This window comes from Muscardinus avellanarius (assembly GCF_963383645.1).
Source record: "Muscardinus avellanarius genome assembly, chromosome: 21".
NCBI lineage: Eukaryota > Metazoa > Chordata > Mammalia > Rodentia > Gliridae > Muscardinus > Muscardinus avellanarius.
Genome location: NC_137807.1, coordinates 1,949,162 through 1,974,187, shown reverse-complemented (window position 1 = coordinate 1,974,187; position 25,026 = coordinate 1,949,162). Strand labels below are relative to the sequence as shown.

Sequence of the window (25,026 nt, the reverse complement as noted above, 5' to 3'; positions counted from 1 at the left end):
TAAATATATATTATATATTGTATATATATAATATATATTATATATAATATACATTATATATATATATATATATATATATATATATATATATATATATATATATATATATGTATGTACTGGGGATTAAAACCAGGGCCATTCTACTTCTAAGCTACACCCCCAGCCCTATTTTTTTTATTATTTTGAAACTAGGTCTCACTAAGTAGCTGAGGCTGGCCGTAAACCTGCGATCTTCCTGTCTCAGCCTCCCAAGCACTGGGGTGACAAGCGTGCACCACCACACCCGGCTCTATTTTTTTTTTTTTTTTGCAGTACTGGGGATGGAACCCAGAGGCATTTTACCTCCAAGCTACACCCCCAGCCCAATTTTTTTTTTCTTTATTTTGAAACAGGGTCTCACTGCGTTGCAAAGGGCCTCACTAAGTAGCTGAGGCTGTCTGTGAACCCCGATCCTCCTGTCTCAGCCTCCCGAATGCTGGGATTACAAGCGTGCGCCATCAAGCCTTTTTAATTTTTATTTGGAAATAGGGTCTCACTAGTTGGTGAGCGTCTTGCTACTTGCTGAGGCTGGCGGCGAACCTGCGATCGTCCTGGTGCAGACGCCAGGCCAGGTACGGTTGTTACTGGCCACCCTAGAGGACTGCTCTAAAGAAAGGATCACACCATTTGGGGGGGGGGGGAGTGCCTTTTTCTTCTTTTGAAAAATGGGAACCGTGGTACTTTGTCATGACAAGATTTGCCATATTCTAGGTTGAATCTAAGCCTTTTTACACATTCCAGTGACATCTTCACACCACCCCTTTTTTTCACAAAATGTTTTAGGAACTGGGTTATCAGAAGATGCTTAGGCCTGGCGTGGTGGCGCACACTTGTAATCCCCGCAGTTTGGTCCGCTGAGACGAGAATCACGCAGGTTCGGAGCCAGCCTCAGCTGAGTGAGGCTCTCAGCAACCTAGTGAGACCGGGTTTCCAAATAAAATAGAAAATAGGTCTGGGAGTGTAGCCCAGAGGTAGAAAAGCCCCCACCCCCAGTACCAAAAAAAGAAAAAAACAGACTAAAACATTGGGAGTATAGCTGAGGCAGAATGCCCCTGGGTTCCATCCCAAGATCACCACCCAAAAAAAAGAAACATTCTCACTAGGTTGATGAGAGCCTCACTAATTGTAGAGGTTGTCCTTGAACCTGGGATCCTTCTGTCTCAGCCTTCATGTTGCAATTTAAGTGTGAAGTAAAAAAGAGAAAAAAAGGTTCACTGTGTTCTTCACGAGGACAACTTTGATCCCGTGCTCTCCTGCACCAACACCCGGTACTGGCTACTCTTGGGCTGAACCGCCCCGGCCCCACGTGTGAACCAGGCTTTCCACCCGAGCTGCTGCGGGCGGGCGGCGCCGGCGCCCACGGCACCTGCCAAGCCCCCTGGGCGGGCCTGCTTCAGCAGGCAGCCCTTAGTAAAATTCAGGCAACGCAGAAATTCATTTTAAAACTTACATCTTTATTAACAGTTAAAATGAAAACCCCTCCGTTTCATTCAAGATTGTATTTACGTGGCAATAAAGGATAACTCCCTGGGTTCCAAGCTCCCCTTCCTCAGCCCATTCTAACCTCTATGGCATTTTTGACGTCTTCTTTTCCATTTGCAACACGTGGCTCAGTATGAAGTTTAAATTCATCTAACATTCATTAAAATTATTTCTCTTGTGAGAAAGGTATGTCTTGTTATTTCCCAGACTGTGCGCCGAGCGTGGGTACGTACTGATTGGTTAGCAGAATTTTACTCACACAAGGTGTAACCAGAACAGGCACCCCGAGCTCCCTGGAGAACGTTGAAAATGGACTCTGGCCTGCTCCACTGAACACCAAGCGCGCGTCCACGCATTCTTGGGAGATAAAATCTCAGCCCGGCACGGTGGCGCACGCTTGTCAATTCCAGTACTTGGGAAGCTGAGACAGGAGGATTGCAGGTTTGAATTGAAGCCAGCCTTGGCAACTTAGCAAGACCCTGTTTCCTCATAAATAAAATCGGGCTGGGTTATAACCTGGAGGTAGAACGCCTTTGGGTTTGGTCCCTAGTACCATGCAAAAAGATTTAATATGTGCTGAATACCCTACCACATGATGCACTTTTTTTGTTGATGTTGTTATAGAGATGGAACCCAGGGCGTTCTACCTCTGAGCTACACCCCCTGCCCTATTTTTTTAGTCTTTATTTTGAAACAGGGTCTCACTAAGTTGCAGAGACCCTAAGTAGCTGAGGCTGTCCGCGAACCATGATCCTCCAGCCTCAGCCTCCCGAACGCCGGGATGACAAGCATGCGCCACCGGCTTTATCTTATTCTTCTATTTGGAAACAGTCTCACTAACATTCCAGATGACTTTAGAGTGGCCGACACTGGTCGGCAACCTGCGCTCTTGTCTCGGCCTCCCAAGGACTGGGATGACAGGCGTGGGCCACCACACCTGGCTTCATCCAAAAATTATATGCAAGAATGATTATTACTTCAGGATAGTATCAAAGAAGTAACTTAAGGGTCGAACAGTGCATACGGTTTTAAGGCCTTTAATACATTTTTACCAAGTAATCCCCACAACAGCTTGAACAAGTCCTCTAAGTGTATGTTTTACTCACTAAATGGACTTTGTTGGTACCAATGAAAACAAATCCAAGCACAAATCTTTTAGATTCTCACCCATCTAGAAACTACTGTGCCAAAGAAACAAGGAGACACATTTCTGGAAAGGAAGCCAAATTCAAATTCCTTTTAAAACTCGCTGTTTTTACTCATCAAGAAAACCAACAGAAACGCTTCCCACGAAAGGCCGACAGTGCTGGTGCTGGCTGCGCGGCTCGGGGCAGAGGGCTTCCCGGCACGGCCCAGGCCCTGACGCCCGGCACCGCAGCGACGCCCACTGCACTTTCCCCAAAGAAAACCTTATAGAGAAAAGTCAATACCAAATGACCAAAAGCTTTTATTTAACTAAACTCCGACTCATGCGTAAACATGACGGGCTTCCTTGTTGACGAGACTTTGGCAATAAAAAACCAAGCAGCCGTGTACAGCTCGGGGAAGCCGCCGAGGTGCCCAGAGTTTTACTGCCAGGCAGATAGAGACACATCTGTCCACGGGCCTCGGCTCGGCTCGGACGGCGGCGCCCGGCGAGCGCGGTTACTTCTTGACTTCCCCGAGGTCTTCGATGCTGTCGTCGTCCACCTAGGGAACACAAGCGGGCCGTGAGCCGCGCCCGCGCCCCGCGGCCCGCCCCGCGCGCACTCACCTCGGGCCACTTCTCCTGAACCACCTCCACTATGTCGTCCGTAAAGTCCCCCTGAATGATGATCTCGTCCTCCCCGGTGACCGAGGCCCCGCAGGAGAACTTTTGAGCAAAAAATCTCTGTGCTTCTTTAAGATCAATTTCTGTTGTTGATTTTTGTTCCAAAAAAGAAAGTGCAAGACTGTAAATGGAATTGTGCAGCAAAGGTCTTTTACCATTTTGAAATTTCACCTGCATCTTAATTAAGTTCATGAAACGGAAAGTGCCGATGGCTTCCAGAGGCGGAGCTTAGGTCGACATCCTCGTCAAGGTCAGTAAAGGCTAAGCATACGGAAATGGCGGCATTCATACCTTCCCTAGCTCAAATAGCACGACCAAAATCATCCAGACGCACTCTACTTCCGAGCTTTACACACGCGCGCACACACACACACGCACGCTTCCAAGCAGAATGATGCTCTTTTGTTTAGTTTTCCTCACAACAGAACAATTTTACTATTTAAAATGCAGCCCAAAAGCCAGGCATGGTGACGCAGGCTTGTAATCCCAGTACATGGGAGGCCGAGACAGGAGGATCAAGGTTCGCAGCCGGCCTCCACTTAGTGAGGCCCTCTGCAACTTAGACCCTATTTCAAAATAAAGAATAAAAAAATAGAGTTGGGGGTGCAGCTCGGAGGTAGATTGCCTCTGGGTTCCATCCCCAGTACTTTAAAACAAAAAACAAACAAACAAAAAAAAAAAAACCAGGGTCGGGGTGTAGCCTGGAGGTAGAAGGCCCCTTGCTTCAATCCCCAGCACCACACACACACACACACACACACACACACACACACAAAGGCTCAGAGGTACTGAATCCTCAATATTGCAAATAAATAAATAAATACATGGCCCCCGTAATTATTGCTCAATGTCTGTTGTCCCATGAAGAGACCTGGGTCGACATCTTCAAGGCACTGAAACAGACATTCAGACTCCCTGACCTCTGTCTTCCCTGACAGGCCATTCTGCAACCCTCAGGACGGCTCGAGAGGAATCCTACCCGTCCTCCTCATCCTACACAAAGTACCCAAACAGGAAATCCAGAAAGAGCGAAGTGGTGTCACTGCCCTCTCCACGAGAGTTTAGAATTTCTTTTCTTTGGTACTAGGGGTTGGACCCGGGGAATTCTCCCTCCGACTACGGCCGCTCCGGCACCAGCTCGCCTGCCTTAATATTTCTGTAAAAGGTTTTCTGAAGCGACAGTTAGAAACTTTATGTTCTTTTTAGCTAAAATAGACCTACTAATTTCATACCAGATAGAGAGAGACAGAGCAGGACAGAATATAGCCCATTCGTCTTAAACCTACTTAATCCCCAGCTGTAACTACAAAACAAGCTTCAGTCTGACTCACCAAAAGTTGCAAGGCCGCACACCCTTGTTACGTATTTCTTCTTCGCTCTGGGAATTTTGGCTATGGTGACCTTTTGTGGCACGGTCTTCTTTTTCTGTTTTATTTGACCCCTTCCACCTTTATTAAGAAAGAGTTTATATTAGTTGTTTGTGTCTTATCATTATAGAAAACTAAGTATTTAAAATTGTTCCCTCCCTTTATTTTGAAACAGGGTCTCCCTAAGCTGCTGAGGCTGTCCTTCCACCTCTGGTCCTCCTGCCTCAGCCTCCCAAGTACTGAGATGACAGGCAAGCACTGCTATGCCTGGCAGGAGGTTTTTTAAAGTGCAAAGTCCTGTAAATGGTTCATAAAAAAAAAAAAAAAAAAAAAAAAAAGCAAAGCCGGGAGTGGTGGCACACACTTGTAATCCCAGTATGTGGGAGGCTGAGACAGGAGGATCACAGGTTCAAGGTTAGCCTCTGCAATCTAGTGAGGCCCTCCACAACTTAATGAAACCCTGTTTCAAAATAAAGGATAAAAAACAGGGCAGAGGGTGTAGCTCGGAGATCAAATGCCTCTGGGTTCCATCCCCAGACCCGGAATAAATAAGTAAACAAACAAACAAGCAAACAAAGAAACCAGGCTGGCGGTGTAGCTCAGAGGTAAAATGCCCCTGGGTTTAATCTCTAGTACCACAGGAAAAAAAAAAAAAAAAAAAAAAAAAAAGAAGTGACAAGAGACCGGGCATGGTGAGGCATGCCTGCCTGTAATCTCAGAGGCCGAGGGAGGAAAATTTCAAATTCAAAGCCAACCTAGCAATTTAACACGATCCTGTCTCAAAGCAAAAAAGACTGGGGATATAGCCCAACGGTAGAGCTCCTCCGGGTTCAACTCCCAGTAGTGAAAAAAAAGGAGGAGAAAGAGGGAGAAACGAGAGGATGGCATCTTATGTAAGCGTCCTGATCTGCGGGCGGCGCGGTGCACGCTTGGCATCCCAGTATTTGTCAACAGAGAGGAGGACACAGGTTCGCGGCCAGCCTCAGCTACTTAGCGAGGCTCTCTGCAACTTGATGAGACTGTTTCAAAATGAAGAATAAAAAACAGGGCTGGGGGTGTAGCTCAGAATGTCCCTGGATTCAATCCCCAGTACGGCAAAAATAAATAACTAAATAAATGTGCTGATTTCACTCAAACAGCACACACAGGAATCTTAGCTGCCTGGTTGCAGTTTATATTCGTAGGAAGCAAGCGTGTGTGTTTTCTTTTTCTTTGCGGGTCTGGGGATGGAACCCAGGGGCATTCTACCTCCTGCCCTACTTTTTATTCTTTATTTTGAAACCGAGTCTCACTGAGTTGCAGAGGGCCTCACTAAGTAGCTGAGGCTGTCTGCGAACCACGATCCTCCGGTCTCAGCCTCCCGAATTCCCGAATGCTGGAATTACAAGCGTGCGCCTGGCTTAAGCGTGTGTTTTCTCAGGTCTGATGTACCAATGAAGCCCAGGCCGTGCTGCTGCCCATCAGGAGCCCCAGGCAGGGCTGTGCCCTCCGTGGCGCGTGTGGGGTCCCCGTCGCTCACAGCAGAGGGAGGCTAGCGGCCTGGGTCAGTGCGGGTCGGTCTTACCTCTCTTCTGTTTTTTCTTCTCCTCTTCTTCCCCCACTGTTCCTTGACCTTCACTAATCCCAGCTTCTTGTTTGGGTGAATTTTCTAGATATGAAAATGAAACCCAAGAGCATTACTGTCATCTCCTACTGCAGGAGGGGCAACCAGCCCAGAGCGACCTCCTGTACAGGAGACGTTTGCCAACAAGTGGGTGGAAATGACCGTACGCCACATCCCATCGAGTCGAGTCCCAAGTCAACCGGGACGCGCTCGGTTTGCCAGGTGTGCCCAGGCAGGTGTGGAAGGCCGAGTTCCCGAGAGGCGCTTGAGGAAGTGAGACTGAGGAGTGGGGCCAGCGGGAGTGCCTCTGAATCAGTGTCCCCTGTGCTGGACCACCAGGGGCTAGGCTTCCGTGGTCAATCAGGCCGTTCCGGCAGCACACAGGGCTGGGGAGAGAAGTCCTGCACGCTGGGCTGTCTCAAGGTCCCGGTATCAGAAACAAGACCAGACAGACAGTCCTTCTTTACCCGTGTCTGTCCTTGACGTGTGCCGAGAATGGCTCTTTTCTCCATGTGACAACTGCTCTCCGTGTCTCCTGGGCTTGACATTAACACTTTGTTTGAACTTAATAGAAGAGGCTTCTATGAGCAGGCTTGCAGAAGTAGAAGGAGCTCTCTGCTTTTCTCTCCAGCTGCCTCATAAATAACGCCTAACAGCTAACTAAATAACAGCACAGAAATAACCAACTTATGACTAGGTGTCCCCGTGAGGACAGGGACAGGCCCAGCTCGCCGCGGCTCCTGGGAAGCAGCCGCGCACGACACTGCCGGCCCAGGGCGAGCCGTTCCTGCTTCTGCCAGACCCACCGCGGGGCCCTGACTCAAGAGCGACAGAGCCGCCAGTGGGAACCCTCTAGAACAGAGCCAGAACTAACCCTTCTCTTCCTAAGTTCATCTTTCCAGGTATCTATTACAGTGCCAGAAGGCTGACACAGTTAAATGACGGTAACAGAGCATGAAGTCTTGGAGATGCGAGAATCCTTAGCCCTATGACGGAGGAGCCGCTCGGCCCTGCCGGAGTGCCCCAGCATCTTCGCATGCTCATCTTGGCGCTGGGTGGGGCTCACGCCAGCAACCCCAGCACTTGGGAGGCTGAGGCAGGAGAATCACAGGTTCAAGGACAGCCTCAGTAAGTGGTGAGATTCTTATCAACTTAGTGAGACCTTGTTTCAAAATAAAAATAAAATAAGGCTGGGGGTGTAACTTAGAGGTAGAATGCCCCAGGGTTCAGTCCCTAGTACCACAAAGCTCATCCATCTAGTTAACACCTGGTCCTGGATAAGAGTTTTTCCTCCCCACATCCCACCCTCCGAGTCACAGCTGTGACCTGGGCGGGCCACGCTCAGAGCCAACAGCAGACACTGCTCACAACAGCAGCTCTGAGGGGTCTGACCAACCAGGGGGTGACCACGCAGCTCCTACCCCGACTAGTCATCATCAGGCTTAGAGGTTTGTGCCTCATGGATACAATTTAAAAATTAAGCAGCAAGCCGGGCGTGGGGCGCACACCTGCAATCCCAGGGCTGGGCGGCGGGACAGGAGGATCACAGGTTCAAGGACAGCTTCCGCAAGTACTGAGACTCTTGGCAACCTAGCGAGACGGTTTCCAAATGGAAGCAGGGCTGAGGGCGTAGATCAGAGGTAGAATGCAGCGGCACCACCACCAACAAAAATAAGAGTGAAAGCCCAGAGTTGGTCTACAACCTGTGGTCGGCCATTGTGCCCCCGACTTCATATCAACTCTTCTCCCATCCTTTGATCTGATCTAGACGTAAGGGCCCCTCTGACATCTCTTGTCCTTTACAGTGCTGGAGATGAACCAGCACCCCCCGCATGCTGGGCGGCACACGCTGGGCGGCGTCCGGCCCTGCCCTCGCCCGCAGAGCCCTTCTCTCCCTGTCTCCAAGTGGCCCACCTCCTCTTCCCAAAGGTCTTTGATCAAATGCCATCTTTTCAGCTAAATCAGCCCTGCTAAATGGCTAGTCCTTTTGCCCACAAGAAAAAATAAAACGTCCGTATTCCCAAGCATGGGTGCTTGTCTACCCCTCTCCTGCCCACTACCAACACCAACGCAGGCTTTGCCCGCTTCCCTCCTGTAACCTCCACAAGTCGCTCTTCTGTGTCCCCCGTTATCCTCAGAACCTAAAACAACCGGCATCCTACCGCGTGCGCAAAGGAAACGTGAACGCGCATTCACCCTCGCTCACTCACGCTGTCAGCTGATCCTTACATCTATCCTCTCGGACAGAACGTACATCAACTTACAATTAGTGGAGAATAATGAAATTCTATAGTAGCCTATGAAAGGAGAAATTGCTTATCTTTAACGCCATGTTTGTTTTAGGTATGCAAGATTGATAAAAGAAAAAAAACATTCATACCTACGGTGAGTTTTGCAAATTCATTTGGAAAATTCTTCTCTAACCACTGTCTACATTTAGCAACGTCAGGCATGTATTCACAGTACTGGGAAGGAAAAAGACAGAGTCACACAGAGCATTTCAACCAATACCTTTTATTCATCTTTACTTATTACTTTGCGGTACTAGGGATAGAACCCAGGGGCACTCTACCTCCGAGCATCACCCCCAGCCCTATTTTTTATTCTTTTATTTTGAAACAGGGTCTCACCGAGTTGCACAGGGCCTCACTAAGTAGCAGCTGAGGCTGTCCTCGAACTACAATCCTCCTGTCTCAGCCTCCCAAATGCTGGAATTATAAGCGTGTGCCACCACGCCCAGCAACCAATATTTACATATTAGTAAAAAAAATCATTCCCTAGATTGCTATACAGAAACAATGACTTCTGCCTGACTTCTAATCCACAAGAATAAACCTGTGGGCAAACAGGAAAAGCCCCATCAAAAAACTAGAACTCAAAAAGGATAGTAGAAGACTGGGTGGCATCTGGCAGTTAATCCCAGCAACCTGGGAGGCGGAGGCAAGTTCAAGGCCAACGTGCAATTTAGCGAGACTCTACCTCAAGAAAACAAAAAGTCTGGGGATACCACTCCGTGCTCCTGGGTTCAATCCCCAGTGCCATAAAAAGGGGCAGGAGGATTAGGCACGTCATCTCCACGGTTGTTCATTCCCTCTCCATCGAACAGAAAGACCATTAGAAAAAAGAAGCGTCGGCAGACACCTGCTCCTCGCTCGCCGCCAGCGCCTCCTGGCTCTCCTGGCTGGCCCACAGAAACGACACAGAAGGTCGCGGATGGACTACGCTGCCCTTTCTTTTCTCTGCCCAGATATGTGAGCTTTGGCTTAAGGGTTACCCTCGCTTCATTGCCTATTTGTCAGCTCCATGCAAAAAAAAAAAAAACCCCAAAATAAAATATAAAGCCAAGTGCAAAACAAACAGCCGGGCGGTGGCGCATGCTCGTCATCCCAGTACACGGCAGGTGAGGCGGGAAGATCGCAGGTTCGTGGCCAGCCTCAGCAACTTAGTGAGGCCCTCTGCAACTCCAGGAGACCCCGTTTCAAAATAAAATAACAAAATAGGGCTGGGAATATAGCTCAGAGATAAAATTCCCTGGGGTTCAATCCCCTGTAGCCCCCCCAAAAAAAGTAGTGCATGTATAAGCCGAGCCGGGTCCCAGCTGCTCAAGGCGAAGGCAGGAGGATCGCCTGAGCCCAGGCGTCCAGGACTAAACGGGCAGCAGCAAGGCCCCCCGCTCAGGCAGGAGCGCGGCCGGGGCGGCTCAGAGACCCTGTTTCAAAACAAAAAGGGCCGGAGGCGTAGCTCAGTGATGCAGTGCTTCCAAAAAAAATTTTAAAAAAGGAAGAAAAGAGGAAGGGAAATGAAAAAGAGAAAGCAAGCAAGCAAGCCACCTAGCTAGCTCAATCTTGGGTTAGCTCTAAAATCAAGCATGACCTCAAATGCAGAAGTGAAAAAAGAGAAAAAATGCAAAAAGACTTACCTCTACTGGTAATGAACAGACTGGGGGCGAGAGGAAAAGAGAATCGAAATGTTAACATCTAAACACGCGGGCTCATAACCATTATACTTGACAAATGCTTCTTTTCCACTTTTTCCTTGAAGTTTTTATTGTTTTGTGGTAGTGGACATTGAACCCGGTGGCATTCTACCGCTGAGCTACATCCCCAGCCCTACTTTTTATTTTGAAACAGGGTCTCGAAGTTGCTAAGGCTGGCCTTGAAAGTGGAAGCCTCCTGTCTCGGCCTCCAGGTCCTGTGAATATGGTGTGTGCCACCGCCCCCGCTCCCTCGCCTTTTCTCCTTGTTATCTTTTTCGGCACTGGGGACTGGGCTCAGGTGCATTCCTAGCTCCATCCCCAGCCCTAGGCTGGCTGCGAACCCGGCCCGCAGTCAGCCTCCCGAGCACCGGGACGACAAGCTGACGAGTGTGTGCCACATGCCCGGCTGCCTAACAGTTTTCCAACTCTGACTCTGCCGCCTCCCTGCCCTTGTTCCTCTGCCCGCGGCGTCCGCCCTCTGTCCTCTGTGCCTGCAGGAAGCTCCCTTCCCTTAGATTCCCCAGCCCACGGCGGCCACCTCCACGAAGTCCTCCCTGATGCCCACGACTGCCCAGCTGTCTTCCTGCACCATCCCCAGCCTTTCTCTCTGCCAGTCGCACTGGTATTGTCTTTCAGCGTTCGCCAACACTTACCTGGTGTGTTACGTGGAGATGGGCGGCAGGGGCCCTGCCAATCAGCAGTGCTCCCCGGGAGCCCGCCCAGGCCCTCCACACCAGAGGGGCTCTGTGAACTCTCAGCCTGCGCACGCGGCTCCCTCCGCGGCGGCGCTGTCAGTGCTACCCCGCTTGCTTACGAGAACTGCCCGACGGCGGCCACACACCTACACAACGCTGCTGCGGCAATCCCAAAGGGTGCCTAACCCACCTCACCACCAGCTTGTTCAAATAGCTTAAGACTGTTTATAAATCGGATGAAAACCTACACTGCCCTGGACAGTATTCATCAGGTAGAAGGGAAAGGCATCTTTCTTTTTCTTCCAATCGCTTCCACCTTGCAGTGCTAGCTCACCGACCCCTCCAGAACACAGCAAACAGATCCTATCGGACTCGCACAGGCTTTCTTTTTTGTGTGTGGTACTGGGGATGGAACCCAGGGGCATTCTACTTTGAGTTATACCTCCAGCCCTAATTTATTGTGGAGGGCTGGCTATGAACCTGTGATCTTCCTGCCTCAGCCTCCCAAGTACTGGGATTACAGGCATGAGCCAACACATCTAGTTTATTACTTATTTATGTGTGTGTGTGTGTGTGTGTGTGTGTGTGTCACTGTCACTGAAGATTGAACCCAGAGGCATGCTACCTCTGAGCCACACACCCAGCCCTATTTTATTTTTATTTAGAAACCCGGTCTCACTAGGTTAAGGAGTCTCACTACTTGCTGAGGCTGGCCTCAAACCTGTGACCCTCCTGTCTCAGCCTCCCAAGTACTACAAATACAAGTGTGGGCCACCACATCTGGCTTTATTTTTAATTTTGAAACAGGGTCTCACTGGGTTTTTGAGGGTCTCGCAAAGTTGCTGAGGCTGGCCTCACACCTGGGATCCTCCAGTCTCAGCCACCCAAGAATGGGGACCAGGCCTGCGCCCCACACTCAGCTCTTTTTTCAGTATTAAATGTCTCCTCTTTTCTTCAAGAGGCCCTCCTTCTACCCTTTTACACTGCCTCCACAGTAACGACAGCCTCATTTACCTCACATGTACATTTCTGGAACTGGCTTTTCAGTTTCTCTCTTCTCCAAATAACAAAGCATTAATCTTCTCCAGTTACATCTCCTGCTCAAGAAACTAACAGCTGCCCCACAGACGATGGGGAACGTGAAGCCACTTCAGCAACTATGAAGTGTCTGGCTGTGAGGAACACAGATAACATTCACTGAGAACCTACCACCTGCCAAACATTGTTACACAGCATCTATTTCATTTTCCCTCTTGTTTATTTATTTTGGTGCTTACTGGAGATTGAACCCAGGGGCACTCTACCTCTAAGCCCTACCACCAGTCCTATTTTAGGCTGTAAGGCCTCACTAGGTTGTAGAAGGCCTTCGTGGCTGAGGCTGGCTGCCTGCGGTCCTCCTGTCTCAGCCTCTCAAGCACTAGGATTACGAGCGTGCAACACCACCCTAGTCTAGCCTTTGTCTTGCAACAAGGTCTCACCAGGTTGCAGAGGGCCCACGTAGCCGAGGCTGGCTACCTGCCATCCTCCCGGGACACAGGCATGCGCCGCCACCTCGGCTACCCCTCTTTGCAGCTGCCTGAAGGAGGCTCTGCTGCCACCAATGAGGGGACTGGCCAAGTTCACCAGGATTTAAACTCTGATAAGGGCTGGGGTCAGCTCAGTGGCAAAGTGCCTGCCTGCCTAACAGTGTAAAGCCCTTGGTGCCACCCCCATCACCACAAGAAAAATAAAATAAATTCAGACAGACGTCAACATCTGAAGTCTGAATTTTTTTTCGTGGCACTAGGGATGGAACCCAGGGGCTTTCTACCTCCGGGCTACACTCCCAGACCTATTTTTATATTACATTTGGAAACAGGGTCTCACTGAGTCGCTAAGAGCCTCACTCAGTAGCTGAGGCTGGCTTTGAACCTGCGCGATCCTCCTGTCTCAGCCTCCCAAGCGTTGGGATCACAAGCGTGCCCACCGCGCCCAGCTTGAAGTCTGAATTTTGAAGAGGGAGCATCCCCCAGGAGCTACCCCAATCTTCTCACCCCGGTTTCCTGCTACACTCTAAATCATGATTCTGCTCCAATTAGCTCTTTCGTCCGTCTCCCCCGAAAATGCCATTGTAAATTTGCTACCTTCCTCTCCGCCTCCCAGTACTAAGGATGGAACCCAGGACTTGCCCTTTTCCGTTTTTTGTTTGGAAAAGAGTTTCGCTCCGTTGTGACGGGCCTAAGTTGCTGAGGCTGGCTACAGATCTTCAATCCTCTCAGTCTCCCAAGTACTGGGACGACAGGTGTGCACCACCACGCCCGGGCCACCACAGCGCTCCTGTCGATCCTCCTAGCACCGAAGGCTTCGCAGGCCCACTCCCTCAGAAGCTCCCCTGCTTCCTCCTCAGCACGTCCCTCCCATCCCAGAACTCCCAATCCAGCATTTACTCTGCCCAAGCGCTTCCCATACAGCCAGGCCTTAAACTCACCGGGGAGGAGGCACCCCGCTCAACGGACTGCCTGCAAGAACCAGCACAGAGACAGAGGTGAGAAGAATCTCCTTCTTAAAAAAGTCAAGGCTTCTCATCGACACGAATTATCAGTGCGGTAAAATCAAGACTTAGTGCGGTGCTTCAAAGGCCGCCTTAGAAGCGGGTGTGATGGCGCACACTTAAACCAGTACTCGGGAGGCTGAGACAGGAGGACCACAGGCTCACGGCCAGCCTCAGCTACTTAGTGACGACTCCACAACGTAGTAGACCCTGTTTCCAAATAAAAAGCAGGGCTGAGGGGGAAGGGGCTTGGATGCAGAGTGCCCCTGGGTTCAATCCCCAGTACCGCAAAAAAATAAAATAGCCGGGCGTGGTGGGCACGCTTGTCATCCCCGCGCTTGGGAGGTGGAGACAGGAGGATCGCGCAGGTTTGGAGCCAGCCTCGCTGGCTTAGGAGACCCTGTTTAAAAAAAAAAAAAAAAAGTCTGGGAGTGTAGCCCGGACGTAGAAGGGCTTCCAGGAACCCCAGTACCACCAAAACAAACAAACAAACAAACAAATAAATAAATAACAGGACTGGGAGTGTAGAGTGCCTCTGGGTTTCGTCCCAGTACTACAAATAAAATAGACCTCTGAAGCTTAGAGAAATCAAGTACCTTGCCCAAGACCACTACCTGTAACATGCTGCTGGAGGCAGAATGCAAACCCTGGCTCATGACACTAAAGACACAGACGATAAACACCCTAAAAAACTCAATCATTCCTACCAAAGGCTCCCCTGCCTACTCTCTTGCTGAGGGACCGCACGCAAGTTGAATTTTGTTACGAAAGACACCAAATAAAGGACGAGCTGCTGCTCCACGGCACCTACATCCCAGGTGAGATCTACTGCCTTCCCAGTCCATGAGAACAAGGACCTGGTGACTGATTCATCAGTCAGTTCCCAGCACCTGCAGCATCACAGGCACGGTGAGCGCTCCGAACAGTTCCTGGGAAATACTAATTGCCCTTTTACTTCCTTCTATCTTCAAGTTTCCTGTAGTTTTCTAAGACACTAATAAAATAAAGCATTGACAATACACGATTATTCCTGTACCAAAAGGGGGGGGGGCTCAACGAAGGAAAAACTCTTAAGGCAAATCCAGTTATTACTCAAACCAAGACGACTTCCCCTAGACTGGCCTCCTCACTCCAAGCCCACTCATCTGCTCCCTGCATGGCGCCATCCTATACTCTGCACGAATTCAGAGCCGCTCAGTTCACCTCAGCAGAGCTTCAAGCTTTTCCTCACAGCGCTGCTCACTTGCTCAAGGACGCCCTTCCCTAAGTCCTCTTCACCATCCCTTCACACAGCCTCTTCCCAGAGACCCTCCTCTAACAGCCAGACTAGCACGGAACATCCAGCTGAAAGCACCTGTTTTCACATCTGCTTCAACTGGACTGTGAGCTCCTCCATGCCACGCAGCAAGACGCTAATTCCAGAGATAGGGCTGGGCGCGGTAGTGCTCATGGCAACCCCAGTACTTGAGAGGCTAAGACACATGGCAGGTTCGAGGCAAGCCTCAGCAACTTGGCGAGACACTGTTCCAAAATGTAAAGGACTGGGAGTGTACCTCAGAGGCAGAATTCCCCCTAGGTTGAATCCCCAGTACTAAAAAGGAAAAATGACACAGGGAAAATCTGTTAACCCCTGCCTCCTCTCCTGAAGGCCCGCTCCCCGCTGAAGGTTTCACCTCTCGACACACAGCGACTAAAAGCCTAATTGGGCCCAACATGGAACCATCAGGGCATTAAAATACAGTGAGAAGAAAAACCCATCTTGAGCCTCCCAACACTTGCCTCCACAATAAAGGACGCGAAGGGGGTAATCTGCATCTAACTTGGCACTGTTCCTCGGCTCTCCTTTGCACTCGGCCCCGCTGGATTCGGAGACGTCTGTAGCCATTTCACAAACCTGGAAACGAGGAGAGCAACACATCTTCATTAACTTCATTAACCCGGGGGTGGGGGGCCGAGGGGCAGCACCGGGGCGCGGCCTGGCCATGCCTCCCCCAGCCCCCAAAGCTGCTCCAAGCCTCTGTCAAGAGAGAGACCACCAGCTGCCCCGGGCTCGGGAGACACGAGCCATTTTCGGGCACGTCTACCTCGTCCGCAGCCCGGCGGGAGCGCCCTGGGCGGTGAAGGTGGGGAGCTGGGGAGGCGGGGCGGGGCGGCGGGGTCGGCAGGGGGGCCGGGGGGGCGGCCGAGCCTGCGGACCCGGGAGGGAGCTGCGGCAGCGGCAGGAGGGGGCGCGAACGCGGCGGGTCCGAGGGGCCGGAGGACGCCGGGGACCCTGCGGGCGGGGTGGAGACCCGGCGGGACCGCAGCCTCCCTCGCGTCCCCCGCGACCTCCGAGAAGCGGGAGAGGCACGGGGCTCGTTACCCAGGCGGCCGCACAGCCCCCGCCGCCGCCGCCGCCGCTCCCGCCGCTCCCGCCGGCGCCGGAGACACATGCGAGTGCGCTTCCCCAACCCGCCGGCCGAGCCTGCCCACCCCGGGCGCGCTCACGCGAGACAACCGGCCTCTATCGCGAGATCTCAGCGGCCTCGGCGCAAGTATCGCGAGACACCTGGGCGCGGGGCGGGGCGGGGCTGGGGAGCATGCGCGGTCTGGCCGGAGGGCGGAGCCGCGCCGACGAGCGCCCGGCGGCCAGTAGGCGGCGCTCGCTACCTGTTGGAGAGGCGGGGACGTCCGCGGTGCGCGCGCAGATGGGAACGCGGGACGTGCACCTGACGCGGACGTGATTCCCTATTAATAGGCCCTGGGAACCGGCCCGGGTGTCTGTTGGACAAGTCGCCCTCTCGGCGGGGCGATTGCAGCTGGATGGGGCGTTGCGTTTAATCTCACTGTAGCCTACATTGGAGGTTTTTTTAAAAATCTATTTACTTATTTATTTATTTATTTTTAGATTTTATTTGGAAACAGGGTCTCACTAAGTTGCTGAGAGCCTCACTAAGAAGCTGAGGCTGGCTTCGATCCTCCTGTCTCCGCCTCCCAAGCGCGGGGATGACAAGCGTGCGCCACCACGCCCGGCTTATTTATTTTATTTTTATGGTGCTGGGAATTGAACACAGGGGCAGTCTACGTCCGAGCTACACCCTTGTTTATTTTTGTAAACAAGGTCTCCTTAGGTCGCTGTCTCGCTCTATTCTAAGGCCGGCCTCCACCCTGCCATCCTCCTGTCTCAGTCTCCCAAGTTTACAGGCATGCGCCACCGCACCAGACTGGAGGGTTTATTTATTTATTTATTTACTTATTCTTTTTTTTTTTTCTTTTTTGAAGTACTGAGGATTGAACCCAAGGGCATTCTATCTCTGAGCCACACCCTGAGCCCTATTTTTTATTTTTCCTTTTGAAACAGGGTCTCACTGAGTTGCAAAGGGCCTCGCTAAGTACCTGAGGCTGTCCGCGAACCGCGATCCTCCAGTCTCAGCCTCCGATATGCTGGGATGACAAGCGTGCGCCACCACTCACCACACCCGGCTAGGAGGGTTTATTCTTGAAAGGGAAGTATCGCCCACAATCTCACCACACTGACTTTTCATGGGTATCTTTCAGATATATCTATCCTTATATATGTTCTAGTTTGGAATTAATCGATCCTATCTGCTAGACATAACCATGCACAGTGTCTTAGATTTGCTGCCATCTATTTATTTTTTTTGAGGGGGGGAGCCTCATATGCATACTCAGCCCGAAATCCATTTGTGAAGTGGAGATAGTAACAGTCCGCTTTCAGAGTGGAGGGGTTAAGGATTGAAAAACCAAAGAAGTGTGCTGAGGCTGAGATAAGAGGATCACAGGTGTCAGACCAGCCTCAGGACCTAGAGGGACCCTGTTCCCAAATGAAAACAAACAAACAAACAAACAAATAAAATCGGGTTGTAGCTCAGAGGCAGAATGCCCGAGTCCAATTCCCTATACAGGAAGGAAGGAAAAAAGGAAGAAAGGAAAAGGAAAAAGTTTGTAGATGGAGACGTTCTTTCCTGTTTGGTTCTATACTTCACCCACACCCACCTGGTTCCCTCCTTCACCACCAACTTCATCCTCGGCCACAGCTAACCACCCTTTAATTTTCCGTTTATGACATATTTTGTGTGTGAACTCAGCTATCTGGCACTATCTTTACCACCAGATAATCATCCAGCGTGGACTCCACCCTGGCAATTCTCTTCAATAAAAGAGACCCTGTTTCAAAAAATAAAGAATTTTATTTTATTTTATTTATTTTTTTAACAATTTTTTATTGAACATAAGTAGTATACATTTATACTATATTTGGTGCCCTCTCCCCCCCGCCCCCTTTCCCCCCCCCACCAATGGTTGTCCAGGTTAACCATGTCTTATTCATAATTTTACACATGTTCAGGTGTAGAACCTCATTAATCCAGATCGGCCTTTCTCCTCTCCTATCTTTCCATTAAAACTTAGCTAGTATTTCCCCTCTAATATCTGGGGTCTTACTGGTATCCTTTGTGTTTTCTAGTTTGGGCATATTAGAGGAAACATGTGTATCTTCTCCTTCTGTGCTTGGCTGATCTCACTTAACATGATGCTCTCCAGGGCTTTCCATCTTCTTGCAAATGATATAATTTAAGAAAAAATAAAGAATTTTAAAAAATAGGACTGGGGGTGTAGCTCAGAGGTAGAATGCCCCAGGACTCCATCCCTGGTACCACAAAAGAAAAAGAAAAAGAGGGCTAGTGTTATAGCTTGGAGGTAGAATGCCCTTGGGCTCAAACACACACACACACACACACACACACACACACACACACACAAACAAGAAAACAGGAAAAACAGAAGTGCCCTCCATGGCATCCATTCTACATTATTCTAGTTTTTTGGGGTGGTTTTTTTTTTTTTGGTGGTGGTGGTACTGGGGTTTCTGGAAGCCCTTCTACCTCCGGGCTACACTCCCAGACCTACTTTATACTTTTTTTAAATTTTGGAAACAGGGTCTCTTAAGCCAGCGTGGCTGGCTTCGAACCTGCGCCATCCTCCTGCCTCCGCCTCCCAAGCGCGGGGATTACAAGCGTTCCCACCACGCCCGGCTGCATGATTCTAGTGAAAGAAGAAAATGTCTTGTGCCCACCCACACATGTATGATTCCAGTAATTACGGTTTCCATTCACTAACACCCACACCCCAAAGTGTACCAGGAACCACTCACTGGGGGTACAGAATCCCAGTGGGTTCATTCCACAAATTTTTCCGAGGTTTGAGTCTGTGGCCGGCCCTACGCTGGGCACTGGGCCACCTCGGTGAACTGAACGGCCTCAGACATGTTCACTGCCTTCTTACAAAAACCTGTGAAGTAAGTACCGAGACTCTGATTTCTAGATGGTAAAACCAAGGCGTGAAGGTGGAAATGAATTAAGGTTATGTATGCTTAAGATCACACAGCAAACGGCATATTTTATTGGTTTTCTTTCTCTTTTCTTCTTTTTTATTTATTTATTTATTTTTTTGGAACTGGGGATTGAAACCAAGGGGCATTCTATCTCTGAGCTGTATCTGCAGCCCTGCCTGTTTACTTTTTATTTATTTATTTATTTATTTATATTGTGGTACTGGGAATGGAACCCAGAGGCATTCTACCTCTGAGTGACACCCCCCCCTCGGCCCTATTTTTTCTTTTTTCCTTTGTTTTTATTTTTTTTTTTAATTTTTATTTTAAATTTTTTTATTTTTTATTTTTGTAGTACTGGGGATGAAACCCAGGGGTCTCTACCTCCGAGCTACACCTCCAGACCTATTTTATATTTTATTTGGAAACAGGGTCTCACTAAGTTGCTGAGAGCCTCACTGAGTAACTGAGGCTGGCTTTGAACCTGTGATCCTCCTGTCTCAGCCTCCCAAGCGCGGGGATTATAAGCGTGCGCCACCGCGCCCAGCTCTTATTTGTATTTTGAAACAAGGTCTCACTAAGTTACCAGAGCCTAAGTGGCTGAGGCTAGCCACACGGACACACACACACACACACACACACACACACACACACACACACACACACGGTTAAGCCAATGCAGAAGGGCTTTCTTCTGTACTGCAAAGGCATTCCCAATTGATACAATCAGAAAGCCAGGTATTTTCTTTACCACAAGGGGGAATCCGTGGCCAAGCAAAGCACAGCGAGAGAGATGGGCTGAGATAGGAGAATCGGAGGTTTGGGGTTTTTTTGAGGGTCTGGGGATGGGACCCAGGGGCATTCGACCTCCGAGCTACACCCCCGCCCTAGTTTTTATTCTTTATTTTGAAACAGGGTCTCACTGAGTTGCAAAGGGCCAAACTGAGGCTGAGGCTGGCCGCGACCCGCCATCCTCCTGTCTCAGCCTCCCGAATGCTGGCATAACAAGCGTGCGCCCCCACGCCCGGCTAGAATGGGAGGTTTGAGGCCAGCGCCACAACCTCGTGAGCCCCTGAGCAACCTCGTGAGACCCTGTTCAAAACAAAAAAATAAAATTGGGCTAGGAGGTATAGCTCAGAGGCAGAACACGCTGGGATTAACAAAAAAAAAAAAAAGAAGAAAGAAAGAAAGAAAGAAAGAAAGAAAGAAAGAAAGAAAGAAAGAGAGAAAGAAAGAAAGGAAGGAAGAAAGAAAGAGAGAAAAGTAAAAGTAAAAGAAAGAATCACGGGGCGATGTTGCAAGACTGGCCATTCAGACACAGCGGGGAGGAAGGGGCGGGTGTGGCTCTGACCTCCTGAGAAGTCTCCTGTTGATAAGAACCAGAAAGCCGTCCTGGGCCACCTGAGTTCCAAGTGACTTCTCCCGACACGTGATGCTGCGTCAGGGCCTTGTCTAGAAATTGCGGGTTTTATATTTTCCAGTCACAGGTCTGAATGGCCCTGACTTTGGACTCTTTTTTTTTTTTTTTTTTTTTTTGGTGGTGGTACTGGGGTTCCTGGAAGCCCTTCTACCTCTGGGCTACATTCCCAGACCTATTTTATATTTTATTTGGAAACAGGGTCTCTTAAGCCAGAGAGGCTGGCTTGGAACCCACGCGATCCTCCTGTCTCTGCCTCCCAAGCGCGGGGATTACAAGCGTGCCCACCGCGCCCGGCTTTTTGTTGTTGTTGTTTTTGAGGTACTGGCGATGGAACCCAGGGACATTCTACCTCCAAACTACACCCCCAGCCCTATTATTTGTTCTTTATTTTGAAACAGGGCCTCACTGAGTTGCAGAGGGCCTCACTAAGTAGCTGAGGCTGGCCGCGAACCGCCATCCTCCTGTCTCAGCCTCCCAAGTCCTGGGGTTACAAGTGTGCGCCACCACGCCCGCCTTGGACACTTTCTTTCACCGGGTTCTTTCTGGCCATTCTCCAAAAATGAACACTTGGGATGAAGTGGATGTCTGCTGACTGCCTTACTATGAGACATCAGTTCTCAATAGGAAGAGGCTTCACAGGAGGATCGCAGGTTCGAGGACAGCCTCAGCAAGTAGCGAGACTCAGCAACTTAGCACAACCTCGTTTCAAAACCCCAAATAAAATAGAACTAGGGGTGTAGCTAGTTCTCTGGAAAGGAAGAATACCCCTGGGCTCAATCCCCAGGACCACAAATTAATTAACTAATTAAAATAAGTATGCCAACAGCTGAGCTCAAGTTTCCGGAAGCCCTGCTCCACGGTAGAATTAGGGGCCTGAGATGTGAGGGACGGAGCTGGTTCTGCAGATGTTCATGAAAACCAACCCGTCCTTCAGCCTCTCCAAAAACCAGATGCTTAATAAGGTCAGTGGCTTTTCTTGCAAAACGGGACTGACAAGAAGGGACTCATCCAGTTCTGCCACAAGGGGCCCATGCATATTTAATGCACAGGAGGACTCATATCTAAAAGATAGTTTTATCAGGGTGAGATGGCACTTTGCTAAGTCAGCACTGATACCCGTCTTTGCTTAGTTAAACCAAGGACCCTTGTGATATGTGGTACCCAGCACCGTTAATCATATTGCAATATTTTGTTTACTTTTAAGCTATATCCCCAGATTCATTTTTTTGGGTGGTATTGGGGTTCCTGGAAGCCCTTCTACCTCCGGGTGACACTCCCAGACCTATTTTTATATTTTATTTGGAAACAGGGTCTCTTAAGCCAGCATGGCTGGCTTTAAACCTGCATAATCCTCCTGTCTCCGCCTCCCAAATGCGGGGATTACAAGTGTTCAGTGTTCCTGTGCTACTATGCCTGGCTCCTCCTCCTCCTCCTCCTCCTCCTCCTCCTCCTCCTCCTCCTCCTCCTCCTCCTTCTCCTCCTCCTTCTTCTTCTTTTTGGTGGTACTGGGGGTGGAACCCAGGGGCTTTTCTACCTCCGGGCTCTACTCCCAGACCTATTTTTATATTTTTATTTGGAAACAGTCTCTTAAGCCAGCGCGAAGCTGGCTTTGAACCTGCGTGATCCTCCTGTCTCCACCTCCCAAAACAGGGATTACAAGCCTGTGCCACCACACCCGGCCCCAGATTCATTTTTTATTTATTTATTTTTATATAGAAACATAGTCTCACTTAAGTTATCAAGGGCTAGCCTCAAACCCCCAATTCTCCTGTCTCTGCCTCCCAAATACTGGGGTTACAGGTGTGCACCACCATGCCCTGCCCTGTCTTTTAAATTTCTTTGAATCAGCCCTGCGTGGTGGCACACAGCTGTAATCCCAATACTCGGGAGGCTGAGACAGGAGAATTGCAGTTTCGAGGCCAGCCTCAGCAAGTAGGGAAACTCCCATCAGCCTTTTAATTTTTATTTTCCAAATAAAAATTAAAAAATAAAATAGGGCTGGGGGTGTAGCTCAGAGGTAGAATGCCCCTGGGTTCCCAGTACAACAATAAATAAATGAAATAAATAAATAAATTTCTTTGAATCTAGTTTCTCTTTCTCTTTAAAAATTTTCTCACATATACATTGTATATACTCAAAGAACCCACTGTTTGCAAGTTTTAAGGCTCCTTAGGAAATAGCAAGAAACTTCCTTCTCAGCCTGTGTCAGGTCAGGGTGACAGACACCTGGTCACTCTCTGGAGCAATACTCACGGCTTCGCTTTTGCTTCTGCTTTTTTCTTTTTCTTTTTCTTTTTCTTTTTCTTTCTCTTTCTCTTTGTGTGTGTGTGTGTGTGTGTGTGTGTGTGTGTGTGTGTGTGTGTGTGTGATACTGGAGATCGAACCCAGGGCATTCTGCCTCCAAGCTACATCCCCAGCCCTATTTTATTTTATTTTTTGAAAACAGGTGCTCACTAAGTTGCTGAGGCTGGCCTCGAACCTGTGATCATCCTATCTCAGTGTCCCAAGTACTGGGACGACAAGCCTCTGCCACTGTCCCCAGCTACTCGTGTATTCTCTAAGAAGAGTTTTCTTCCGTGTTTGGCCCCCAGCTTTCTCCTGGGTTATAGCCATTTCCCACAGGGGAGGAAATTTATATATATACACACACACACACACACACACAAATCACTTAAACCTTAAATTTGATCAGTATTTCTTCCTTTCCAGAGAAGGCATTTTGAAATAGTTTGGTAGAAAGCTCAGTGTGAGCTGGGCATGGTGGCACACACTTGTAATCCCAGCACTTGGGAGGCTGAGACAAGAGGATCATGCAGGTTTGAAGCCAGCCTCAGCTACTTAGTGAGGCTATCCATAACTAAATGAGACCCTGTTTCCAAATAAAATATAAAATAGGTCTGGGAGTGTAGCCCGGAGGTAGAAAGCCTCTGGGTCCCATCCTCAGTACCACAAAAAATAAAAAAGAGAAAGAAAGAGAGAGAGGGGGGGGAGGAAGCTAGGTGTGGTCGTGCACACTTGTAATTTCATTTCCATTACTTGGTAGTCTGAGACAGGATCACAGGTTCGAGGACGGCCTCAGCCAGTAGTGAGACTCTCAGCCTAGCGAGACCCTGTTTCCAAATAAAAATTAAAAAATAAAATAGGGCTGGGGGTATAGCTTAGAAATAGAATGGCCCTGGATTACTTCCCCAGGACTACACACACACACACACACACACACACGTCAGTGATTACCTCACAATCCACATATGTAGTCCAGTGTGTGTGTGTAAATGTGTACATTATATACTGGGTTTTTTCTATTTTTAGTATTTTAAGTATTGATCGTGACCCACGACTTGGAAAATGCTTTCTGTCGTCCTGTGACAGCGGAGCCTCCCTCCTGCCAATAACAGCTCCTAAGAACAGCAGACACCTTGACTACATGAACAGTTAACTACAGTACTGGGAAGGTTTTTGTGTTTAGTTGCAATAGGTTTTTCTTTTCCATGTGTCTGATACCATTGCATCTCTTATGTTGGAATGGTGATATATGATATATAGAGGTTTTCTTGTGTTTCAATTTGCTTTTGTCCAAGCAAAAAATCAGAAACCAGAAAAACAATTCTGTCAATTCTATTAGTGCTAGGGACCTTTGGTTGAAAAGCAGGCAGGAGATCAGAATTGTGTCTTTTTTTTTTTTTTTTTTTAATGGGTCTGGGGATGGAACCCAGGGAAATTCGACCTCCGAGCTACACCTCTGCCCTATTTGTAATTCTTTATTTTGAAACCGGTTCTCACTGAGTTGCAGAGGGCCTCACTAAAAAAGCTGAGGCTGCAGCAACTTAGTGAGACCCTGTTTCCAAATAAAATATATAAAATAGGTCTGGGAGTATAGCCCGGAGGTAGTAAGCCTCTGGGTTCCACCCCCAGTACCACCAAAAAAAAAAAAAAGCAAAAGCTGAGGCTGTCTGTGAACCGTGATCCTCCTGTCTCAGCCTCCTGAATGCTGGGATTACAAGCATGTCTACCACCCCAGGCCTATTTTTATTTTTTATTTTGAAACAGGGTCTCACTAAGTTGGGGAGAGCCTCATTAAGTAGCTGAGGCTGGCTGCACCCCTGCGATCCTCCTGTCTCAGCCTCCCACGTACTGGGAGGACAGGTGTGCACCACCACGCCCGGCTTCTCGGTCCTTTTGACGCTCCCTCCAGGCCAGTTCCTGCAGCACCTCCTGGGTCATCTTGAACTCCTGCTCAGGGCAAGTAGACACTGGAGCTCAACCAGGCGCGACACGCCATGAGATCTGATTTTGGAGAATGGATGGAGGAGGAGTGAGTCTGCCAGGGGAGGGAGAACCCACTGAGAGGCAGTTGCTCTCTGCCAAAACCTGGACCGGCCAAAGCGGTAGCGACGCGGCTGGAGAGGAAACCTTGGATCAAAGATTGGCCGACTGTGGGTTGTGGTGGGGCCAAGGAGAGGGACCAGGCTGAAGCCATCAGCCACCAGGCGGACAGTGCCCAAGTTCCCACTGTCTGATGTGGACTCTGAGAAAGACGATGAGAACTGATTCTTCTTCTTCTTTTATTTTTTTCGGTACCGGGGATGGAGCCCAGGGGCATTCTAACTCCAAGCTACACTCCCAGCCCTATTTTTTATTCTTTTATTTTGAAACAGTCTCACTAAGTGGCAGAGGGCCTCGCTAAGTAGCTGAGGCTGTCTGCAAACTGTGATCCTCCTGTCTCAGCCTCCCGAAGGCTAGGATTACAGGTATGCACCACCATACCCAGCCCCCTT

At 49.4% G+C, this 25,026-nt stretch overlaps 1 protein-coding gene across 1 annotated transcript; it reads right to left on the bottom strand.

Moving 5' to 3' along the window:
* Window positions 1-3,012: 3,012 nt before the first annotated feature.
* On the bottom strand, window positions 3,013-15,393 carry DENR (density regulated re-initiation and release factor). The gene is made up of 7 exons (XM_080717488.1): window positions 15,282-15,393; window positions 10,221-10,240; window positions 8,682-8,766; window positions 6,263-6,346; window positions 4,663-4,779; window positions 3,275-3,414; window positions 3,013-3,210 (listed from the first exon to the last, which is right to left on the bottom strand). Exons 1-7 carry the CDS (start codon window positions 15,385-15,387, stop codon window positions 3,166-3,168), a joined length of 597 nt encoding a protein of 198 aa, XP_080573614.1. The 5' UTR covers window positions 15,388-15,393; the 3' UTR covers window positions 3,013-3,165.
* Window positions 15,394-25,026: the final 9,633 nt, after the last annotated feature.